The sequence below is a fragment of the Hibiscus syriacus genome, unplaced genomic scaffold (assembly GCF_006381635.1).
Source record: "Hibiscus syriacus cultivar Baekdansim isolate YM2019G1 unplaced genomic scaffold, ASM638163v2 tig00112344_pilon, whole genome shotgun sequence".
Classification (NCBI taxonomy): Eukaryota; Viridiplantae; Streptophyta; class Magnoliopsida; order Malvales; family Malvaceae; genus Hibiscus; species Hibiscus syriacus.
Genome location: NW_024063307.1, coordinates 2,201,808 through 2,227,820, shown reverse-complemented (window position 1 = coordinate 2,227,820; position 26,013 = coordinate 2,201,808). Strand labels below are relative to the sequence as shown.

Genomic DNA, 26,013 nt, shown 5'->3' with positions numbered 1-26,013 from the left:
AATATACAAGACATTATTAGGAGAATCTGTTGTTTATAGAAAAGGATCTACTAGCTTATTCCATATTATGCTTGTAGTGGGAAAAAATAAACTACATCACCGTGGGTGTATTTGAGAGTAAAGGATCTTTATTAGAAGACTCAGTGTCATTGACCATTTTCTCTTCTTGAGCTTGCCCCCAAATCACAGCATAAAATCCAATGGCTATTATGGCTGCTCCAAGCAAACTGCACCCACATGATCCATAATTCAAATCTTAACGCATGCATTGTGATGTTATTTCATTTTTATGTTCACCATATGAAAAAGTTACACTCACCTTCCAAGATAAAGCTTGTCACCCAGAAAGGTGACCCCCATAGCAAGAGCAATGACCATCCCAAGAGGCTTAAACATGGCAACATAGATAGGCCCTTTCTTCCTCAACGCCCATTTATGAACCACGCTTCGAAATGCTACCGCAAATGCCGCCTACAAAACCACGATCATGTGCACCGAGTCTTTAGGCCCGAACATATATGATTTTCTCGACAGTTATATTTCATGTTCTATTTTAGTTCGTTACCGTGTACACGAAAGCTATTAACTCCATATTCATCCCGATTCGCCAAGCGTCCGGGTCCTTCTCGACCACCACCGAGACAACTGAGGATAGTATGGCAACGACGATGCTGGCCATGAGTGTCACCAGCATCTCTGCAGGGTACCCCCTTATAATCCACGTCTGCAGATGAGTGTTAGCAGCAAAATTATGCGTTTAACACAAAATGGCTCATTGTATATGGATTAAGGGTGTACCTGAACGTTAAGTATGATTGCGAAGATAATACTATGGAACGCTAGGATAAAGCCTCCGACGATCCAGTTTGAGTGAGGAATCCAAAGAACGTGGTGAAGCGATCTGTTGTTGTGCCATGGAGCAAAGGTAAGTGGAAAACCTTTGTATAAAGTCACAACAAATGCCCCTGTGATTGATACCAAAGTGCCTAAAGACTTTGCTTGGCTGCTTTTGATCCCTAGGTCCAGCGTTTCCATCCTGCACACACCATTTCAAGATTGTTTTTTTTTTTTAATTTTGCACGACAAATATTATATTCATTATAAAATCCACATACAGTGGATATTAAAAGAACCCCTACAGGGTTATACAAAATCCACGCCAAAACGATCAAAACAAAATAACAATAAATATATTTATCTATTAATGATATTGAGTTAGAATGGGTGTTTTTGAGAGGTAAAATTATGTCAACATCGAAACTCCGAATAGTTAATATTTGTAATTATTGTGATCAATTAATGGCATCATAAAAGTTTGGAATTAAATTATGTCAAATTAAAATATAGTTTTAAATTATAAATTAAAGCATATTATATGGTGAAAACCATAATTTCAACAATGTAGTATCTAACCTTACAAAAAAAAGGAATTTGATAAATGATATTACTCAAATCTTTATAAGTGTATAGATTATTTTAATTTAAAATAATTAGAGACAAATATTCTTATAAGGCAAAATTTTAGAATGAATGTCAAACATTGGTATCCACTACTAATTTTATAAGGTAAAATTCATAAATGGACATTAAAATATATCAAATGGTCTTTTTAGACGTTAAATTTTCAAAATTTATATAATAGACATTGGACTTTAGATTTTGTTACAAATGGGGACAACGTCATTATCTATCATTAAAGACGTGACGTGGTAAGTTAAATTAATAGAAAATATCTCATTTGACCCTTTAATTATGATTAAAATTTTATTTTATTGTTCGTTTTAATTAAAATATTTTTTTATTATGTTGGTTAAATTGAAAACAAAATGGATATAAATAAATGAAATATTATTGTTAGTGTCATGTTATAAATATTGAATTTATACCATATAAATTACTTGATACATTATTAAATGTTAATGACTGTTTCGATTATTTTCATTTAAGTTTGATGTATTCTTCTTATTAATATGATACTAGAACTTTATGGATGTATTTTTTAAAATTGTGTTTAAAATTCTTAAACAAAAGTTAAATATTTGAATCACACCGTTTAGTAAAAAACAATTATATTCTTTGATAATTGAATTTTTTGGATCTCAAAAATTATAAATAATAAATTTTATAAATACAATCATGATTAATAAATAATTAATTATAAGATAATTTGATGAATGAAAAAATTCCAAAAAATTGTAATTTTTAATTTTAAAAATAAAATGTTTTCAAATATTTTAAGAAAAACTATAATTTCTAATTTCTTTATTAAATTATTGCTTAAAAATATTAAAAAATATATGAAAAGAAAATTTTAGTTAAAATTGAAAGGCCAAAAAAAATATTTTTTATTAATTTAGTATGTCGCGTCACTCCCTTAACAATAATTCATGGTTGTTACTTATTTTTTTTAATAAAATCCGAAATTTAATGTTTTTTTATAATTTTAAAATTCAATAAAAAAATGAAATTATTTTAATAAATTTTATGATAATTTATGAATTTTTCGATAGTTTTATATTAATGATGCATATCAATGCACATCATTAGTGGTGCACATTGATGTGTATTACTCTCTCTAGAGTCATTCTCCTTCTAATGTGTGTGTATTGCATTTCAATTTCACATGATCTGTGGAATTATGTATATTAATATAAATTTTAATTTTTTTAATAATTTAAAATGATTATAAGATAATATTTACAAAAATAATATTATATTTCATTATTACAATCACTTAGTAATAAATTTCCTTTAAATTTTAATTCAATTTTCATGGTTATCATTAGGTAAATTGCACGTTTAGTATTTAAACTCTAAATTTTGACTCGTTTTAGTATCTAAACTTTCAAAATCATACCTAATGTTTAGATTTTGTTTTGGTTTGATACATCGTTGCTAAGGTGATTTGCAAGTGACACCTTTTATGGGTAAATTGCATCATTCATCACTCAATTATCTGCTCAATCCTATTTTGGTCACTAAAGTTTAAATTTTTAAAATTTAATTACTTAACTTTCAAATTACTCCTAATTTAATCACTATAACTTTCAAATTTAATTTTTTATTTCTAATTATATATTAATAAAATAATAATAAAAATGTTATGCCACAAAAATTATTAATAAAATAAACTAGAGTGATTAAAATAGGAGCAATTTGAAATTTGAGTAGTTAGATTGAAAATTTTTAAACTTTAGTACCAAAATAAGAGAGAAGATAGTTGACTGATGAATGATGTAATTTACCCATAAAAAATACAGTGTTGTTAAGTTTTTAACGGCGATGTACTAAAATAAAATAAAAACTAAATATTATGTATGGTTTTAAAAAATTTAAAAGTTTAGATACTAAAATAAAATAAAACTGATAATTTAAGTACTAAATACGTAATTTACCCTAACTATTTTTACATAGGTTGAAAATATTTAAACATCATATCATTATATTTCAAGTGAAAGGTCATTTGACCAACCAAATCAACCATACGACATCTCTGTGTCTTATTTTTATTAATCATAAGATATTTTTTATATATTCAATATTTAAATTAGATATATTTTTTAAAAATATTTAATTAAAAATTAATGAACAATGAATAAATTTTAATTATATTTGACTTAAATTGTATATATCTAATTCTACTTGAAAAAATTCAAGCAAAATTTGAATAATAAAATATGACTTATCAACACAACTAATTCAAATTCTTTTTAACTCGGGTCAACTCAAATAACTCGAATACACTTCCTTAATTCCTCTTTCATCATAACTTCATTTTGACAAACTTGAATCATATGCTCGTATAACACAATAAATCATTCATGTAACTCTAGTTTCTATTTTCAACAATAAATTTAGTCTTTTTACAATGGCATAATACTAAAATTAACCAAACCTTTGCTCTAATGGTCTCTTCAACCTATATATATTTTTTTAATATTTTAACCTTTAACCTTTTAGTTTTTAATCAAAATAACACTTATTAGATGAAAAATCGTTAATTAACTAACAATTAATATATGTTGTTGATGTGATATTTTTACATATGCTTAATTGATGGCGTACACATGACATGTAATCCATTTTTTTAACGAAAACGATATATTTAGAGCATATAAATAATCGGATGATTAATTTTAAATAAATAAAAAAGAATAGTAGGATGACTATCATTTATTCCTCTCTCACATAATTTGTCTTACATTGACTATACACATAGTTTAGAGATATATTTGATCATTTTCTGGAAATGACAAAATCATCTCTAAAATATAATTGATAGATTTGATGAATTTATTTTGATATGTCTAAAATAATGACACATATAAGTATTATTGTTTGTTATTGTTTTAATATAACATTTTGAATTATTTAACAAAATAATATTATATAATTGAGGGACCATTTTTATCAAAAACACCACATATTATGGGTTCTGGAGATGATGTTGATACCAGTGAATTTGAGCCGTTTAAAAAACCCCAAAAAGTAAGTAAATATGCACTGGGAATACATAAAAAAAAAACGGACCTAGAGATGATGGAGATGATGAAAGTGAAAGCCGGAGAGAGATCAGCCATGGCGGACGCCAGAGTCGGAGATCCATACCCTATTCCAATATAAGTGCACATCTGCCCACTATAACTGAAAAACCCAAAGTTCCAACAACTAAAGTTCGTTCATGAATCCACCAGCTTTCTCAATCTCTAAAGAGGGAAAACGAAAACCTACCTGAGAACGCCTAGAAGGAGTATTTTGTAAATGGTGGACCGTGTAAGCGCAGGTGGGCTCTTTTTCCTGCAATTTTATCGATACCCAAGCTCTCGGAATTCGAATCGATGAAGCCGAAGAAAGAAAACGGAAATCGTAATTACCTGTAGAAGATGAGAATGCATGGGGCGAGCAGGAAGATGCCGAGAACGTTTGAGTAAAAAACGAGCACGAAATCACTGAGTCCTCTGTTCATGGCGGCTTTATTTACAGTGTTTAAGCCCACCTCTAAGAACTCTGTTGCAACCATTATTGCGGTAACACTTGCCCCCCACATTATCTCCTCTCTGTAGTTCACTTTAGAGTTTTGGGATAGTGATAATCTGTGTGAGGCAGAAGATAAAAGAGTCACCTTCCTAACATATAGAAAAAGAAAAGAGAAATGAAGGGAGGAGGAAATTGTATTGTTTTGCAAAGATACCACATCGATGAGATAGTTATATCATGACATTTTTGTACTCTATAATATAATGAACTAATATAGCATCATCAACAAAATTTTGTCATTTCCCAGGGCATTTGGACCGGGTTCTCTAGTTAAATAGTAAAATATTATTTTTATTTTCTTTTAAATATTAACAATTTAATTTAATCTTTTTGTAATTTAAATTAATTTAAATGTTTAGTTTGTAAAATAATAATTTAGTGTAAATAATTTCAACATGTTTTTTTAATAAAAGTTGCAAAATTTATTAAAAATAAAAATATTTAGAATTTTAGTGAAGATCTACAAAAAATAGTAATTTGAACAAAATAAATTAGTTGATTATGATTATATAAGTAAAAATGTTTCTCAACTAAAAGTTTGAGAATAAAGATAGATACAAATAAATCTGATTATATCACAAAAGAATTATAAAATAAATCAAGTTACTGAAATCATAAAAGGACTCGAGCAACGTAATAAAAATATCCACAAATGTAAATTGCTTATCAAAATATAATTCGATGATTCAACACAGGAAAAATCAATACGCTAACTAATAAGAAATAACTTAATTAATCGATACGACATCAAATTAATTTATGAGAAAAAAATATGCACGAAAAAAAGTTAAAATAACAAATATAAAAGATAAAAAATTTGTCAAAAGATATAAAAAATGTATTATAAAGATGGAGAAAAATTTGTCATAAAAAAACATAATTATTAAAAATTATAAAAAAATATAATACAAGAGATCAAAAGAAAATTAAATAATACAATCAAATCATACCAAAATTGATGTCATCATCTATTTAGCCACACATGGGGAGAGAAAAGAGAAAATCTAAGATTTTTATTATTTAAATATAATTTTAAAATTTTATCTCTTATTTTTCAAGTTATTGACATTACTCACCTTAACAACGTATACACCCTATAATAATAGAAATTGTTTGAACTGAAAATCTCAAAAAGAAAATGATATTTTATTTGATTACTAAAACCACTAAATGATATCATTCCTCACTTTTTTTTTAGGGGAGTTTGGTTTAAAGATTTTGAGATTTTCATAAGATGGGAATCTCACATTCTCATGTTTGGTTAGTTGGGAATCTCATTCTCGATAATGATTTATTATCAATAGTGGACTTTTTGGGGTATATTACCGGCGTTTTGGACTAAAATGCCCTTAAATTTTTATTTTTTTTAAATATCTTTTTCCTGTCATTGAATAATAAAAATTCTACGAATGTTAAATTATAAATTTATCCTTAAATTATTTTAGATTTACAAAAAAAAAATCTATAATTAAAATTTTATATGAAGTTCAGGGGTTAAAAAAATTTACCCTTTCATTAAACATTTTTTATATTTTTAATTTTGTAAACAAAATTATATAAATATTATGAATTTAATTTATTAAAGAAAATATATAAATATTTTACAATTTGTAATATTATACAAATATATAATAAGGACAATTTGATCAAATATATATTCTAATAATCTTTTATTCCTTTAACCAAATACGGTAATCTTACATTCCTGTTAAATCAACCAAACACAAAATACAATATTCCCAGTAATCTTATTCTCTGATAATCTTTTATTCCCACTGATAATCTTACATTCCGTAACTCAAACGCACCGTTAACGTTATTTGATCCTGACGCTAAAATTATTTTTAAAATGGAGTTGTTAACCCATCGCACGGATTATGTTTCTTGCTATACTATAGTTTGACTAAATTAAAATAAAGGTTAAACTCAACAATTACAATTAATCTTCCGGTCAATAGTCAAATCAGTAGAAAGATGTAACAAAATGATGTCAGAATCAGTGAGAAATACAAATATTTGCACCAAACTTGTATGGAATTTTCTTTCCCTTGTAAAGCCAGCTTTCAAATACAAGCACAAATATTGATGAATGAAGAAGATAGAAACAAAGAAATAAAAATAGTAAAATAGCCCTCTCACCCCATGATATGCTAAGTGCCAAGAAAGTTGGGTTAATAGTCTCTATAAAAATTTTAAATTTTATATGTTTTATATTTTATAGGATTAAATATACATAAAAAAAAAGGTGTACAATGTATGTCTGTTATTCCAGTTTAGTGTTTAATTTTTATTTTGTTCTAATTTGATGTTTAATATTTCATTCTGTAATTCAAATTAGGTCAACCCGTGACGGACCATTAAGTTTGGTCTTTAAGTGACACTTGTCACAACCTGATAATTTTAAAAATTTTATTTAAAATTAAAAAAATTAAAATTACATATATATTTTTTAAAAGGAAAACAAAAATTTTGAAATTAACTCAAAACTTTGAAAACCTTCATTTCAACCCCTAAATCCACGCCAACCATCTGCTTTTTTCACCGTCAAAGTTACACCCGACCTCCCCTCTCTTCAGTGACCAAAAACCCCATTAAAATCATGATCGATTGATGGTCGATCGGCAGTTGAAATCGTGTGGGATCGCGATTTTCATCCTAGGGTTCGTCGGGTATAAAACGTTGATTCGTCATCGATCAACCGTCGATTGGTCAATATTTGATGGGGGTTTCGCTCGCCGAGGGGAAGGGAGGTTGTGTGGAGCTTCGTCGACGGCAAAACACGGCGACCAACGTGGGTTTAGCGGTTGAAATGAAGGTTTTCAAAGTTTTGGGTTTATTTCAAAAAAATTGTTTTCATTTTAAAAAATATATATGTAATTTTAATTTTTACATTTTAAATAAAAAATTTAAAATTACTAGGTTGTGACACATGTCACTTAACGGAAAAGTTAACGCCGTTGATGGCCCAGACACCTAAATGTGTAATAGACTGGATCGTTAGACACCAAAGTGGAACAAAAAAAAATATTAGGTACTAAATTGGAACCAAAGGCATACGTTGGGTACCTTTTGTATATTTAAGCCTATTTTATATTAAAACTTTATTTTTATTTTTTAAAAATCTTTTAAATTTTTTCTCTCTTTAAATTTTAGAAATTTTCATTTTAACATTAAATTTGGTGTGCATTTCTGGTTCTACCATAAAATATTGTTGGAATCCAAATGACTTTATAGACCTTTTGTACTATATTATTTTAATATAATGTGACATTTTCTATTATTTAATATAAAAATAATTTATAATATTAATAATAATAATAATAAATGCCATGTCATACCAAAATAATAATAAATTTTTTCAGAGTGACAAAAGCAAGAATAATCCAAAATTTCAATGAATAAATTAGAAAAATAAAAATAATAAATGAAATAAAAGAAAAAAATATAGTTTAATAAGGAATGATATCCTAACGAGTGTTGACACAAGTGATTGTGGTTCAGAAATTTGAGTTTGTAAGGTCGAGTTCAAATCCTACCACTGTAATTATCAATGCGCAATCTATAGATTCATATATAAATTCTAATTGAGTATTATGTATGCTCTAGTCTTGGATTGAAAAAACCGCTCCTTATTTAAATTTTTTTTTGTAACAAAAATGATATATTTTATTAAAAAAAATGAACGTTTGGAAGATGGCATATCGATATCTAAAGTTGTCGTGTGATAAATTTACAAGACAATGAAGCGGCCATCCTACTCACCTTCCTCAGTTGCGTGTTGTACTTGCATTAATAATCACAAGCCTTTTCCCAGTTGGAATGAAGCATTATTTTGGACTTTTTTTTCTAAAATATCACCCCCATTTTATTATTTAGATTAATTTTTTATTAAACTAAGATGATTATAAAATAATATATATTTTAAATACTCTTATTCATTTAACAATATATTACAGTTATTGATACCCAAATTTTATTCTCTAAAAAAACAATAATTTCTTTAACCCTATAATTTATAAATTAATATTCGTTTACTTATCATATCATATAAAAATAAATCCAATAAACAATATTTTTTTTTAAAAAAAAGTCTTTCATAAAGTGTATCTTTAATCATATACATGACAGCCTAAACAACAATTCAAGTAAAAAATAGGAAGTGTAATAAAGACCTTTTCGTTAAACTTTTTTGCTTTCAAACCCACTTAACCGTGTATCTAAATTTTTTTTATACATTAATAATATAAATTTTTTATATATAAGTGGATATGATAAAAGTTCAGGGTCACTACCATAAAATTTTAGAATGGACACACATATATTAATAATATAAAATTTTTATATCTAGATATATACGACAAAATTTCAGCCACCATAAAATTTTAGGGTAGACACATATATTAATAAAAAAATTTGAGATTTCAAGAAAAATCTTTGAATTCCAAAAAATTTCAAGATGGGCATGTGCCCATCCTAACACTAAGGTAGATCCACCACAGAGTTGATGTGGTTAATACTCCCTCTGTCCCATAAAATGTCTATTATTGACTTTTTTGAGTCAATTTTTTAAGTTTTGATTAGTTATTATTTAAAATTTATTATCAATAAAAATATGTAAAAATATATTTTAAAAACCTTCATCCAATTAGTTTTTAAATATATATTTTATAAAATTAATTATTTAAAATAATCATGTTCAAAATTTTAAAAAATCAACTTTTAAAAAGTCAATAAAGAACATTTTTATGAGACGGAAGGAATGTATCATATCACTACTTTAATAATAGTTAACATCGTAATAATAATTTTATAACCATTAAAAATGTGTAATTATTTTACCATTTTTAAAAAATTCATGATAAAAAATCATTTCATAGCTTAAATACTTTTAGTTTGCTTTAGCTCCCCCCCCCCCACAAATAGTAATATCCTCTTTTGGATTGTCAGTTGAAAACTTGTATTATGTAGATCGCAACATCGAACAAAGACGCTTGAAGCTAAAAGTTAGCAAGCCCAATACATTCCTTTAGTTTACTCCAATGCCATACCTAAGGGCTTGGCCCAAATATCTTGTTGAATTCTTATGGGCCTTCTTTAAAGTTAAAATCTCCATAGAATACAATAAAATTTTTAAAAAGAAAATTGATCAAAATATCAGTGTTTGTATTGTTTTAGTCTTAATTGGTATTAAGTCTGAATTCGGTCCTAATAACTTTTCCTGTCGTCTAAAAAATTTTTGATCAAAAATATTTCTTTGTGGCCATATTGGAAGCCCTATAAAACCAATATGTTCATTGTTGCATGCAAAGTCATCAATGTATTCGAGGGCTAACATCTTCCTAAAAACAAGAAAAAGCCATCGATAAATGTTATAACAATAAATTTGTCTCCTCAATCGTTTTGATTGAGCGAGAAGCTGTAATTAATGAAAGAACGATCATTAGCTGGTGTTAAGACTGTAGGCTTAATTAGCCTTTCTACATTTTATATAAACTTTTGCCTAACGAAAAAAAGTTGTGAAGGTATTTCCGCCTTTTTTAGTCTTAATTAGGGATATCTATACGGTTCTTTAGTGCGTATATCATCCATAGGATCATTATGACTATTTGTAGACTAACAACATTGTAGATATAACTGTAAGATTTTGAATTACGTTCTGACAAGCCACATGAATTTGCCATAAGACTTGTTTGTGCATTGTAGTTGACTAGAAGTCTAGAAACATGTATTCAAAAGACGTAGGCTAGTTAAAGGCCTTATGAAACAGGCATTGGATGGATAATAATATACAAAGAACCTGGAGAAGTAATTGATGTCAGGTCATTATTCATACGAAATTCAATTTTGTGTTGGACGGCTGTGTGGTTCGACTATTTCGTCATGTTAGTGGAGTTGTTGAGGTAGCATGGATGCAACCACTGATCTCGAACTTTAGTCAATGCCAACTTGATGGTTGATAAAAGATAGAATGATCTAAATAATGGAGAATGGAAAGTTTTTTTTATTAACATTTAATTGATCTCGATATATATTGCATGAGTATAGGGCTGATCTAGGTCATCGTAGTTAGTCCCTTTAGCTTTCAAGCGTTATTGCCTTTATTGGGCAGTAGGCGCTGGACCAATACATGTTTATCATTTTCAACTTTAAAAGTGGTCCAAATGTTTGAACTACGAAAATCCCAACTTCATTGTGTTTCCAGTTCAGCTATTATGGATCATCACCATTTATATGATCAAATGACAAAAAAGATTCACTTTCCCGGTCATATGAAAGTGACATTACATGGCAGAGTATTGGGGCGCTGCAGTATTTCAATTATTTGAAGTTTTGTCTTCGCCTTAACAATTGGACCGATTCGGCTGCTTTCTTTTTACCCATTGTCACATACAAGTGTTTCTATGGCGGATGGCATGCTCAGCTCTAACTGTTGCAGAAAAATCAATTTGCATCAGATCCTAAAAAAACATACAGCTTTGAGTGTAAGAAAACTAGTGGAAATCTATGGATAAAACAGAAATGAGCACGAGACGTGTTCTATATCTACGGATGATTCTTAAGCAACTTGTCATTTCAAGCTATCGGTATTGTTATACCTTTTTCGAACCTCCTCTACAAATAATTCCTTTGAAAATCAAAGTCTTTAAAGCAATAAGAGACCTCCGAAGAGTCCTTCTCAACCAACCACAAACTTCGGATTGTCATACTCTTTGATCAATCATTTTCCGTCGATATGAGTATTAGCAGACCATGATTTGTGAGGACCAAATCCATTCAACAATCAATCTATGAGTAATAATTATGACTCTAGGTCTAACACTAACAGTTAAGAGTCATTATAAAACCTTCAACCAACTATGAGGGGACTTCTTTTTCTCCTTTTGATAATCTTAAGATTATTCTCATCTTCATCAGAATTTCAAAACAAAACTATGTTGATCGTTTATTAATTCCATCATGAATTGTCACATGTAACTCTTTTTCTAAATTAGAATGAATAAATAGTCTATAATTGACATAATCCAAATATTACTATCAATCATTCTAAGAGCAATGGTCGCGGGAAACTTGAAGAGAGCAGTACTTTTATTAGCATAGACAAATCAGAAGTTTATAATACTACCTTATTGTAGCTAGTGGCGGAGACACAGTATTGAGGGTGAATATGAGTTTATCTTGAAATTTATTTTTTTTTTTATTTATTTTAGAGTGTTTATCTTAAAATTTAATTTATATTATCTGTTCAAAAATGTTGTATTGTTAGCATATATGTGTACCTTAAAAACATTTATGAATCCGCAATTGTACACCCATACTAATGAAACCCTTAATGCACACAACATGTTCATGCATGGGTGTTTTTAAGGAACTTTGGAGTTGTCAATGCCTTAGACAGGCAAACTTTGCTCAGTTGTTTAGTACGTGTTAAACACGTGTCGTATGGGAAGTGACATGTATCTAATCATGTAGAGATACAAATATATGATTGGGTATAACAAACACAATGTTATATAGATTTGCATTGTTGTCATGTTTAATACTTACAAATTGCCTAACGTGGCATGACATTTGAAGATAAGATAAATAGGACATGCATGTGTAGCCATAAAATCACATTTGTCCGAATATAGTACACGACTTTGTTGTTTTCCGGTATACATAGAGGCGTAGCTGGGTAGGCTCAATGAACGTCAGAGGCTTGGAGTAGGGATTGTGGATGAGACATGGGCCACATGGCTTAGTGTCACCATCAAACTCGTGGATCTAACATGCGTAAGAGTGAGTAAGTGTAGGGAAAGTACAACGTGATTTGGATCCACCCTAATGCTGATACCCATTAAAACCATTTCTTAATTTATATTTATATAACATAAATTAATCATCATTAACCAAAGGTATAACGATAAATTCAATCTTAATATTGCCAAGTCTAGCAACCGATACGTTTCTCGTGCCCATCACTGATTGATGCAAATAAAAAGGGAGAGACTGTGGTGCCTGCATTAATAAAGCTGAGGTGGGGGAGTAGGTCCACTGCTCTGCTTTTTCTTTTTAAACTATGGCAATTTGCATGATCTAAACATACAGGTCTTATTGTAAGTGCTCCACCAACAAGACGAAGTTATGTCAACAGCATTTGAATAGAATTTTCAAGAGCACCAAAGTCGTAAACTACCACGTTCTCGAAACGTGAATGTGGTGCAACCAGAAAGCAGAATAAAGGTTCAATGGCGTGAAGCAGCAACAGAAAATTGACTGTTTCCTACCACTGTCAATGAATCATAGTAGTGAAACCGGCACATAACGTGGGCAATCAAGGGTCGGGATTTGCTGGCTAGGGGTTTGGAATTTAGGATTGGCCCATCGGGTCCACCAGCCGAATTGGATAAGCATTGGCGAGGGGAACTACTATCATACGGGTACCCAATGGAGGTTCTCCTTTCGAAAACGTGTGGGCCTGATTTAAGGTGGAAAAAGAATCCAACAGAAATCAATATGTGTATGAACACAGAAAATCCAATACCCGATTCCAATATATTCCATTTTCGTTATCTTTTTCTTCTTTCTAAATTTTGGTTTTGAGAAGAGAGAGCAAAGAGCATCTTGCCTACATGGCCGTATTTGGATCTCGACAGGAGCTCAGAATTTTTATAATATATTATATTTATAAAAAAATAGTTTTATGTAGGGCTGAATCATTTTTAACATTGATTACTATGGGATATGGAAAAATAAAAAGAAAAAAAATTGATCAATTCAGGTGTCTAACGTTTCTAACGTTACACTTTTAGGTACCTCGGTCGTAATAGATGTTAAATTTTACCGTTAAGTAACACGTGTCACGTTAAGGTGCTTTTGAAAATTTTATATTTTTTAAAAATATAATTTTTTAAAATTTTATAAAGATGACACGTGTCACTTAATGATGGAATTTACAGTGGTAACGGTCCAGACACCTAAAAGTGTAACGTTGGAAATGTTAGGCACCTAGATTGACCAAAAAATAATTTAGACACTTAAATAAGAAAAAGTGTATAGTTTAGACACTTATTTTTATATTAATCCAAGAAGAAAGAAAAAAGTAATTTTGTTGGTGGGGAGAAAAAATTAAACCCTTAGACGGTTAGAGTTTTTCATTTTGAGTCAATATCTAAAGGTTGGTAGGTAGGGAGAAAATCCAGTATGGTGTCACAGTCTCTTTGTTAGTCCGTGCTAAATTGATAAAATCGTTATCTCATGCCAACATGTATGCATGTTGTATGCATATACTATACGCCTCTGTGGGCGTGTTCACTGTGAGGGGTCACTTTCTGGTTGGATTGATCAAATGTCTCAACCTCTCTCTCCCCCTTAGATGAAATCTCTCACTCGAGTTGTCCTCAACCAAGAATCTTTAGATGCCCTATTCAATCTCTCTATGATTGTGAGTCACTTTCAGTGCTCTGTTTGTTAAAGAAGCTAACATCATCAAACCCTAGCCCACACCCAAGTGGTGCAATCATATACCCTTTCTTTCTCCTTTTTCTTCACTCGACTCAAAATGAATCTTTCTGTTGATTAAGGACAGCTTAGATGGCTGCTTAATCTTAAGCAGACATTTGCATGGCTCCATCAACGTCATTAATATTGCAGTTAAAAACTTAAAGCCCTAAAGCATAATAAGTTGGAGTTCCCTTTTTTTCCTTTTCTTGTTGTTTGGTCACAGTTAACTTTATTTCTGATGATGTTGATGGATGATGGTATGGAGGAGGATGGCCAAATCTTTACAAGCTCCAATGAGAAGATCTCGTGTTTGAACATATGTATCCACAATAAGAGAAGTTGGACCATCATATATATATATATATATATATATATATTTGAATTAAAGTGTATAAATTATGGAGTTGATGTAAGTCATGCTAAGTTCAAATGGTACAATATTGTGTATGGGAGACTCTTTCCTACATTGATGATATGAAGAAGTTGGAAGTCAAGGGTCACTGAAGTTTTTTATTTGTTTGAGCAAATATTATTAGTTTTTACAGTGCTGAAAAGGTTAGAGAAAGTGTCTAGCTAAAAGGGTCTGTCTTTCTTTCAGACTCTTCTCATTATATCAAATTTACTTTATTATTATTGTTATTTTATTTGAGTGTTTTTAGGTGGGTGCACAAGCTTTTCTAGGTCCTAGATGGTGACCACCATGCTTCACGTGATGCCTTGGAGTTTTTCTCTGTGTTGGAAAGCTAGAATTCCCAGCGCTTTCTATGCATTTGACCAAGATTTGGTTCTCCCTTATAAAATTAAAATGTATAGTGTTAAAATCAACCTTCAATATTATTTAACTATTTTTTTATTTTTTATTATTATAATCTTAAAAGATTTAGTTTTTTTATCGAAATAACATATGTCAGATGAAATCTGTTAAATTGTTCACAAAATTTTTACATGTATTTAATTATTATCATGTTATATGTTATATTATCTTTACTTAAGTAAAAGTAGCACATACTATATCACCACATTTAAATATATAATATATGTCATGTCACCAACGGAGTGACATAACATATAATACATCAATAATTTAATACATAATTCCCTTTCTTTATAATTTTTTCCAATGCCTTAATATATTTGGCTTACGGGCTTCCCTAATCATGCAAAACGTGTGGTTTGAGCACTGGGAAAAAAATATTCATCATCTTCATCTTATCCAACAAAGTCATGATGAAAATGGTGGGTAGATCCCAAATCATGTCATGGAATACAGCTGCTTTCAAATGTTGTTCCCACTAATGATGGTTGTTAGTTAGGGATAAAAGGCATAGCTGACTTCAGCTGGAAGCTGTACCTCTGCTCACCAAACATCAAACCATAATTAATTTCAGAGCATATTATATCAACATAATTTAAACCCTGACTTCTTAAATACCAACTAAAATCTTAATTAATTATAACTTAGAAAACTTAAATAAAATACACAATACAAAGTAACATGACTAGACTTATGTTAAAACATAAGTGATCATTATTAGTAGTTTATATTAGGGATGAAAATATATTATTAATAAAAATATAACAAAATATTTAAATTATATAAGAATTTAAAACTTTTAAGAGGAATTACTGCTTCTGTTGGGACCTTATCTCTCCCTGTGTCTATACCACTCTCCTAATGAACAAGAAAAAAATGAGAAGAGAGAGTGGCAGTCATTTTTTTTGTTGTCCTTCAGTTTCAAAGTTTCGCGGTTGACTCGGGTCGTACATTTGGTTTTAGTTGATGAGTCTCCCAGTAGATATTTTTTGCATACATAAGGACTCGAACATGAGATCTTGCTTAAACGATATCAAACTATTTATCATTTGAACCAATCCGTTGGTGAGAGACGGTAGTCATTGCTCCTTTATGTTATTAGCATATAAATTAATTTATCAACTTATAATCCGGGCAATATGGTTTTGGGTAAGGAAAATGTCACATTAACTAGTAGACACATTAGCATGGCATGCATGAAGACTAAAGATACATGCATCATGCACATTTGAAAGATCTTAGCAGGTTTATGTTTCATTGTCTGATGTTCAATCTTTCAGCAGACTACCAACACTTATGTCATATAAATACATGTATAAAACAATTTTGGGTATTTTATTTTATTTTGTTGCCCTCCAGCTCCAAGGCTTCGCTTTAGGTAATGTACACTGAGCCTGGGTTACACACTTGAGTCTCTCAACGGAGATTTTCTGCATACACAGACTCGAACCTAAGACCTTGCTTAAGTTATATCAAGCTGCTTATTATTGGAAATACATTTTTTTAATGCAAATTGGGGGCATTGGGAAGGATGGGAAGAGCAGAGATTCCATTTTCCTTAATGGAAGAAAGGGATGGGGTATTCCAACACCTGTTATCTTGACCAGGATTCTTGTCTCCCATGCTACCTTCTTCCCAATACAAATATAATAATATTATAAAATGAGTTTATAAAAAAATAGAGTAGATTAATTATATTAATTGATTATTTTCCTTAAAACCACAAAATGTACAAATTAGTCACTAAATAATAAAATATTATTATACGAAAAATGGACATTCAATCAAACAACTTAGAAAATGATAATACAAATAAATAACATTGTCGTCTACTGTCGTCTGTGAAAGATAAGCATCGTCAATATTAACCTAAAAATACATATAGCAATGACAACACATTGATAATCTATTTTTAACAACTTAGATTAATTATATTAATTGATTATTTTCCTTAAAACCACAAAATGTACAAATAGTCACTAAATAATAAAATATTATTATACGAAAAAAATGGACATTCAATCAAACAACTTAGAAAATGATAATACAAATAAATAACATTGTCGTCTACTGTCGTCTGTGAAAGATAAGCATAATCAATATTAACCTAAAAATACATATAACAATGACAACACATTGATAATCTAGTTTTATCAGCGCTCAATCTCAATCTATTTTTAACGATTGCGATAATATATCAATATGAGAGAATTAACATGAGAGTTTGAATCTATCATATATTAGAAAGATATGCAAATAAATGTCAATTGGAGAGGAGACATTAAATCCAACCCTAAAAGTAAGAGGAAAAAATGTATTATAAGAATATAGAAAAAAATTCACCATTTTATTAAAAGGAGAGGACTTATTGACCAAAATAACACAAAAAAATTTAAGTGTAAATTACACCATTCATCTATAAATTTTAGTCCCTCTTATTTCACTATTGTATTTTCAATTTTTCTAATTTACTCACTGAACTTTCGAATTGTTCTTGTTTTGATTACTACAAATTATTTTATTATTATTCTATGACATGACATTTTTATATATTATTAAATATAAAATAATTTAAAATAAATAACAAAACAATGTTTTATTATTATTAAATTTAAAAAGATTAAAAATTCTCACTACCCCTTCTCGTCACCATCATTCACCTTCAGCCTTTGGAATTGATAATCATTTGATCCCAAATTGTACAAAGAGACTCACTTTGACATACTGAGTACGAATATAGTGGTTGTTTCACCAGAAAATATCCCGAAACTCGTGAATCTCGATTGAAAGATTTCAGTTTCCTCATTTTCGGTCTCCTTTTCGTGGAATTCAGAGCATGTTTTGACAAATTGGAGGTCGGATTCAGACTCAGGGGATTGAGGTGAATCGACCGATGAAATCTGAGATCTAACAACCACCATCTACAGTCGTCGACGTTTTGATTTCCTCAGTTTTGATCGGATTCAGAGCATGTTTGGACAAAATGAAGGTTAGATACAGACTCAAGGGTCTAGAGGAAGCCGCCAATGAAATTTGGGAACAAACTACCACCATCGACGGTCGTCGACAGTGGCGTCCAACAACAGCGAACAATGGACCACCACCATATGGATTTAATTTTATATTTTATATTATTTTTATATTAAATAAAAATTTAAAATGCCACATCATACCAAAATAATAATTAAATAATTCAGAGTGATCAAAGCAAGAGCAATTCAAAAATTCATTGAGTAAATTGAAAAAAAGTAAAAATATTGTGAGCGAAGAGTATAAAGTTCAATAGTGAATAGTGTTGTTACTCTCTTTTCAAAACAAATAGTGAATGGTGTAGTTTACCCAGAATTTAAACATATATAAACAAAAAAAATTAAAAAAGAAAAAATGAAGAAAACATAACTTACTATGATATAATATGAGGTGGCAACAGTATAACTAAAGGACAGTGGCACCATCTTTTAAACAAAGAAAATAAATGAACTTATGTAATAATTAAATTAATATAACATCATTTAATTAAATTTATTTTATAAAGTAAATATTTTTTCCGGATATTATAAAAGTAATTATTTTGTTAGTGTTCTTTTAGTAACATACATGATCTTTTTACTTTAAAGTATATTTTTACCCATCTAGAACAGTGGCCTCTTAGATGAGTAAAATCCAAGCCAGTATCACTTGGAGCTTCTGCTGACATCAATTCATCAGAGGCTGTTTTTCACCTAACAAAAGGGGACCGTACATTTACGAACTCCACAAACTTTAAACAACAACGATAACACCAGCTTTTTATAAACCTATTATGAATACAATAATAAACTCTATGAAAAAAGAAGACAAGCATGGCCTGTCGCTGTCAAAGCACAAATGCTGGTTGTGGATGATAATTTAATGTGATGATAATTACAGGATGATTAGAGTTGCTAATCATCTCACTTTTGTCATAAACATCCGGTCAAAGACAAGAGCATAATTCTGTCCAAAAACTTTCTTGGTGTCAGGAAGGTTGAATTGAAAGCACTGAGAGCTCCTTTTACTCATAATGTAAACTGCAGATGAGAGAGAGAAAGAGGGAAAATATAGATCCCAAAGGACCCAAAACTAATGAAAATCTTACTAGTAGACAAGTACCCTGGTTTCTCATACATCGTTGCATCAATACCCGTGTGTATGTGTGTGTATATATATAGGTCAAAATGTTGAAAAACTGTTTGTGATGATCGGTTTACCATATTAATTCTACTGCAAAACTCTGCAGATCTCCAAAAACCTGAAAATTTACGACGAAAATGTCTCCATCTCTCTCGAGCTAAGCTAGTCAAACAGACCACTTATTGAATCTGTCAAGAAATGAATAGAATCATGTGATTTTTGTGCTCTAGCACATCCATGTGTGGGGTCCCTTTGTGTCTGTTTTGATGCTCACAACCTATACATACACGTATCCTATTCTTAATCTATGTGTGTAAAGACGGATGTATAATTTTATTTTTTTAAGTACAAATTTTAAAAAAAGTTATATTAAAAATATATAAAAAAAAAAGATATTTAAACTATATTCGAATTTAAAATTTTCAGACTCCGATCCATCCAAGCATGTGTGGTAAGAAAAGAAGGGATTGAGAATTGGCAGCAAAGTTTGACATTTATGAAAACACATCACAATCACACAACCCTAAAACTGCATCATTTAATGATTTTTCGAGCTCTCTTTTTTCATTAATGAACCCAACCATAAACCTCTTCAACACTCTTAACCTTTGATCTTCATGTATGTATGGTAAGGAAGTAATATGTGCTAAATATTTGGTTGTTGATATACCCCATATAGATGGACACTTGGATGCACCAAAATGATGGTGATAATGGAGCTTGCCATTGATAGTGAATAAATGGAGAAGGTGGAAATACAAGTGTTGTTCCTGGGACTGAAATGAGCGGTTATACCTACATGTGTCAGAAAAGGTAAGAAGAAAACATTGGGGTTTGAATTCAAAGAGATATGGGTTCTAAGAGAAATACTGGAGCAAAACTCATGATTTTAGCATAAAAATATTAAGGGTATATAGAAAGAGGAAAAGCAGTAGTATACACTACAAGTACAGGAGAGAGCAGATTTTGAAACGGAGGATTAATTGAAATTTGATTGATAAAAAGAGAACCGTTCGGAACCGAGAAGGCAAAACCCGTGGGGTCTCATGAAATCATTTTGGTAAAATTTAAAGCATGATTAAATGCAAATACAGTAACAGAGAGAAAGAGAGCTATAAATGTGACATTTCCATGTTGGTTTGCTTATATAAAGGAGTCTAAGATGCTGGCTTCTCCCTTCCTTTAAGGGGAAAAAAAAGAACGAAAGAGAAGCTCTAAAAGAAAGTTCGAAGAATTTTAATGGAGGAAAATCTCAGTCCATTAGCTGTTACTCATCTTCTTCAACACACGCTGAGAAGCTTATGTATTCATGAGAATTCTCAATGGGTTTATGCAGTTTTCTGGAGAATCTTACCTAGAAACTATCCACCTCCCAAGTAAGCAACCAAATTAGTATTGGTTTCTGTAGGTTTCCTTTTCTTCCAAGATAAAGGATCTAACATGTCTGACTCATTCACAAATGTCATAATCTCTAATTTTATAGTTTTTATGCCTTTTGTGTGCGACATAATTGTTTTTTTTCCATTACTTTTGTTGATAGATGGGATGGTCAAGGACCTTATGACAGGTCAAGAGGCAACAGGAGAAACTGGTACATGCCAATCCATGCATATTTGATAACTTAGTTTGATATATTACGCCTATCTTCATAGTTACGTATTGGACAAAATTGCAGGATATTAGTTTGGGAAGATGGTTTCTGCAACTTTGCTGCCTCGGCAGCTGAAATCAACTCCAGCGACTGTCCCGGTTCCTCGGTCCATGGCAGTGGTGAGTTTCAACAGTATCCAGGTCTGCAACCGGAGCTTTTCTTTAAGATGTCCCACGAAATCTACAACTATGGAGAAGGGTAAAATTATTTCCATATGCTGTCAACATTGGGTAATTGATAATATTAATTTCAATCCAAACTGATCTTTTTTTATCTGTTAACATCGGGCAGTTTGATAGGAAAAGTAGCTGCAGACCACAGTCACAAGTGGATATACAAAGAACCGAATGAGCAGGAAATCAACTTCTTGTCAGCATGGCATAACTATGCAGACTCGGTAAGCATATACATACATGCATACATACATATAAGACATATTTACACCCTTTGGTTTTCTCACAAAATCTTCTTTCGGCAGCATCCTAGGACGTGGGAGGCACAGTTCCAGGCCGGAATAAAGGTATATACCGTAATATTGAACATCACAAAACTCTCTTGTCTCGAAGAGTTTAGGTAGATCTACAGGTACTTTACTTGCTTTGAATTGAATTAATATCTTTGCAGACCATCGCTTTGATTGCAGTTAGAGAAGGTGTCGTCCAACTAGGAGCTGTTCACAAGGTCTTCTCTTTCTCTCTCTAAAGCTACACAATTTGCTTTGCGATCATGTGTCACTGACAGTACCATATATGTTACTCAAAGGTAATTGAAGACCCGAGTTATGTGGTTCTACTAAGAAAGAAATTCAGCTACATAGAAAGCATTCCAGGAGCACTCTTGCCCCATCCTTCCTCTTCCGCTTACCCTTTTAACGGCACACCAGAACCGTGGGCGCATTTCCCGTCAGGGATGCTGATTGCACAGCCGCCGCCCTCGCCGCCTGAATTCTACGACCATTTCAGTCAGCCTACGAAAATTACTCCTTCCATGAGCAGCCTGGAAGCCCTTCTTTCCAAGCTTCCATCGGTCGTACCACTGCAACCTTCTCCCGGGTACTGCGAGTCTCAGCTGGTACAGTCACCGTTCTTATCATCGGAAAGGCCCGTCGAATACAATATCGGAATCGAAAAAGTGGCGAAACAAGAAATTGATGAAGAGTATAGGCCGCCTGAACAAGATATGGTTGAAAGTAGCACCTCCATTTCTGCATATCGTCGTCAACAACATTATCATCAACACCACCCCCATGATCTCAATCTAACAAGCTGCAGGCCCGACGATGGATTTTGATATAGCAAGTAATATTTGGAGTATCATATAAATACAAAACATATATATATATTATAGTCCAGTTCTTATATGTAGATTGTGCATGGGAACGGTGCATTGATTTTCTCTAACGTTGAAGTTAGGCGATGATCATTTTCCCTTTGTCTCATTGGGGTGTTAATTTCTACTAAAATATAGCAGCTTTCTTTGCTGTTGAAGCTTTGTTTAGTCCTAGATTCCCAGCTAGTATATATATATCATCATTCAACTATAATGGAACTTCATCTTCCATCCCCCATATATATGAGCTTAAATTCCTTTTTAGTATATGATTCTTGAGAAGATTGTTTCTTTGGTGCAGATTTATATGATAATAAGGATGATACTTCACTGCAATTCTTCCAAAATGATAATTGCTTTAAACATTTAATTATTGGCAAACGAAAAGAAACTTCATATAATAAGAAAATGAAGTATTAATAGGGTTTATCAATTAGACAATTACCCTATGACACTATATTATTTGTTTCCTGTGTATAGTCAAAGAAATTAATTTTATAATTTTCTTTCCACGTTATTAATATATATTAATGCATCTCATGTGTTAGATAATTATAGTCATTGCTAGAATATTTTCTTTTGGATTCGATCTTCTGCGCTTGCAATTATCCACATAAAATAGACTATTTTTTTGAACTTAAAATCGTTCATCACTTTTATACACCTTATCTTGAGCGGTCAAAGGACTAATTCTTCAAGTTGAATAAAATACAAGTACTAATTATTATAGAATTTATCCTCATATTTTTTAAATTAATATTTTTATTGTGTCAATACTCGTAACTATGGTTTATATTCGCCGCTAACGAAGGCTAAATACATCACATTAACAAGGGTAACCAGAACAATATGGCTAAATACATCAAGTACAATTATACATGCAAATAAAACAATGTCATTATAAATATTTTATATTATTAAAAAAATCAACCCAACATAAAATTAAGAACTTCATTTTTATTTTCTGGAATTATTCTATTAAAATATTTATTCTATAATAAACAAAAAAGTTAGTTTTACATGACTTTTCAAAGTTTTTTTTTATTTTCATAAATTTTAAAGAAAACAATTTTTCTTTAGTTTTTATTATTTTAAAATATAAAACCACATATTAAAAAACAGCTGTTCACTTATAACAGTAATGATTAATGAAACTGTTATAACCAGGCCTAAGACTCAATCTCCAGATAAGGCCATGAGGCCAGTTGAGTCAATAGTAATGGGCTGTGGATCACTTTATCTAATTAAACTTTACATATATGTATATGTATATGTTTTTTTATAATAAAGTTTAGGTTAGGGGCGGCTCCTCCAGTCTAGGATCAAGGAATACCTAATATCCAATTGAGATTTACATAGGAATTTATAGATTGTCCACCAAGAGTGACGGTGATAGGATTCGAACTTAATCTTACAAATTATATGTATATGTAAATGCGTGTGCAGAATGTAGAATGATTCCATTAGTTAAAGGAAATTTATTCTTTATTGGTGATTTGGGTTCGAACAACTAATTTGTAGGAGAGACAATCACATCCATCAACCCTAGGTCTATCCATGATCATATGGATTCAGTGAGATGGGAACCATGTACCAATGGATCACAGGAGAAATGGTAGTAGTAGTAGGCAATGAGAAAAGTAGAGGTAGCTATAAGTGGAACAAAAGAGGCAAGAGGGTGAGTGGGCAAACAATTAATGTTGTTAACCCTTTACCGTGCTGGGTAGGGCAGTGGGCACACTTCAGAAATAGTGAATAAACAGCAAAGAAAAAGGTGAGGATGTTGAGAGGATTAAGTGAGGACTCATGTGCGAGCATGTGAAATCGGGTTCCCACCACTACCACATCCAGCTCAGCTCAAATTCACTCTCATTCCTTGCCTCCCACTATCACTAGGCCAAGTCACCCTAAAGGACACCCATTTACGGTGCCAAATGTCCATCAACCCCCGCCTCCACATTATATTGTTTTTTTAATTAAGGTAAGGTGATTATAAAGTAGTATATGTTCTAGACATTTTTAATCATTGGACAATGAACGTTGAATCACCCTGCTGCAGTCACTGGTGCTCGAACACGTGACAACTAAGAACAACAATGATTCATTTAACCACTAAGGTAAATTGGTTCGTGCGCTTTCATACTATATTGTTAAAATATTATGATATAATACATATATTATCTTTTTAATGGAAAAATTAACTTTAAATATCCTAAGAGACAATCACAGACCTTAAACATGAACTAGAAATTAATCACAAACCTGAAACATGAACTATAAACTAATTTGAGAAACAACAAAACAAGTCACCTCTTTTCTTACTATTCCTATATCAAGTAGCCTATTACCTCTTAACAAGTTAATGGTTTCTGAATTTTGGGTAAATTACATGTTTAGTCCCCCAATTTTTAGTTTATTTTTTGTCATTCAACTATGAAATTTTTAAATTTTGCTCATTTATATCACTCGCTCATTAGTTATCATCATTTAAAAAAAATTGGTAAATTTATGTAACCCCGTAATTTTTTTCTCAAACTCAAATATTCAAATTCCTTTTGATTCATCTACCCCATAATGTTTTTTTTTTAAATATTAACATTGGAGAGCTTGGAAGGAGGAGAAAAGTAATATATCTCAATTCCAAGCTGATTGGACAGTAGATATTACATATCAGACCGAGATTACTTTAAAATTTTGGTTTAAGTTTTATCGATTTCAAGGGAATCTCGAGATTTCAAGGGAATCTCGAGACAAATTAAACTAGGAAGAAGAAAGATGAGGGAAAAGGGAATACTATGAAATATGTTGTGTTGCAAACAATAGTTGACGGCTATAGAATGACAACAAAGCAGGATGACAATCATGAGAAATAATATTGACTTTAGGTAAATTTCAGAAATAAAAGCCCTAAAACATAGTGTTTTGGTGTCAGGACTAAAGAATTAATGTCTAAACAACCTAAAGGAACACAATTTAAAAGTTAGATGATCAAAACAAAAATATATTGAAAACTGAACGACTAAACATATAATTTATCCAAATGTTTTTGCAAAATCCCAATCCCTCTCTTCCAGTTGTGAAGTGCAAAATGGGGGGAGGGGTAATTTTACTCTTTTCATCCTCTTTCCAGCCTTTTAGTAGAAAAAGGAACGAAGATGAGGGAGTTTCATTTTCAATTTAGGGGCCTAGGGGAGCCGAATAGAATGAATTCCAATTAAGATGCATAATCCAAACTCATTGTGTGTTGGCTAATAATGTAGCAGGAAAATGGGTGGATGGTGATGTGACTCTACTTTCCCTCAATAAAATATCGGAGGTAAGCAAAAATACCCTGCATCCAAACAAGGTTCTGTTTCTAGGATAAATTAATTATTTAGTACCTAAACTATCAATTTTAGTTTATTTTAGTACCTAAGCTTTCAATTTTCTCAAAATCATACCTAAAGTTTAGTTTTTGTTCCATTACAGTACCTCGTTCGAAATTTAATGTTAAGTTCAGGAAAAAAAAAGTTAAAGGTACTAAATGAACCAAAACTAAAATGAAACA

The 26,013-nt window shown here is 30.9% G+C and overlaps 2 protein-coding genes across 2 annotated transcripts; one reads left to right on the top strand and one right to left on the bottom strand.

Moving 5' to 3' along the window:
- On the bottom strand, positions 1-23,958 carry LOC120178141 (WAT1-related protein At5g40210-like). The gene is made up of 8 exons (XM_039184085.1): positions 23,948-23,958; positions 4,875-5,057; positions 4,732-4,797; positions 4,531-4,644; positions 799-1,036; positions 566-724; positions 320-471; positions 1-227 (listed from the first exon to the last, which is right to left on the bottom strand). Exons 2-8 carry the CDS (start codon positions 5,045-5,047, stop codon positions 92-94), a joined length of 1,038 nt encoding a protein of 345 aa, XP_039040016.1. The 5' UTR covers positions 5,048-5,057; positions 23,948-23,958; the 3' UTR covers positions 1-91.
- Positions 20,589-22,567, top strand: LOC120178140 (protein RICE SALT SENSITIVE 3-like). The gene is made up of 7 exons (XM_039184084.1): positions 20,589-20,862; positions 21,027-21,077; positions 21,162-21,335; positions 21,429-21,534; positions 21,616-21,657; positions 21,762-21,818; positions 21,900-22,567. The coding sequence occupies exons 1-7, from the start codon at positions 20,726-20,728 to the stop codon at positions 22,425-22,427; spliced, it is 1,095 nt and encodes a 364-aa protein (XP_039040015.1). The 5' UTR covers positions 20,589-20,725; the 3' UTR covers positions 22,428-22,567.
- Positions 23,959-26,013: the final 2,055 nt, after the last annotated feature.

Excerpts from the sequence above, each read along its gene's own strand:
- LOC120178141 (XM_039184085.1), bottom strand. The coding sequence starts at position 5,047 with ATGTGGGGGGCAAGTGTTACCGCAATAATGGTTGCAACAGAGTTCTTA. Across the intron at positions 4,798-4,874 it reads TGCATTCTCATCTTCTACAG|GAAAAAGAGCCCACCTGCGC; the intron begins GTAATTACGATT and ends ATAAAATTGCAG. Across the intron at positions 228-319 it reads GACAAGCTTTATCTTGGAAG|TTTGCTTGGAGCAGCCATAA; the intron begins GTGAGTGTAACT and ends ATGTGGGTGCAG.
- LOC120178140 (XM_039184084.1), top strand. The coding sequence starts at position 20,726 with ATGGAGGAAAATCTCAGTCCATTAGCTGTTACTCATCTTCTTCAACAC. Across the intron at positions 20,863-21,026 it reads AGAAACTATCCACCTCCCAA|ATGGGATGGTCAAGGACCTT; the intron begins GTAAGCAACCAA and ends TTTTGTTGATAG. Across the intron at positions 21,078-21,161 it reads AGAGGCAACAGGAGAAACTG|GATATTAGTTTGGGAAGATG; the intron begins GTACATGCCAAT and ends ACAAAATTGCAG.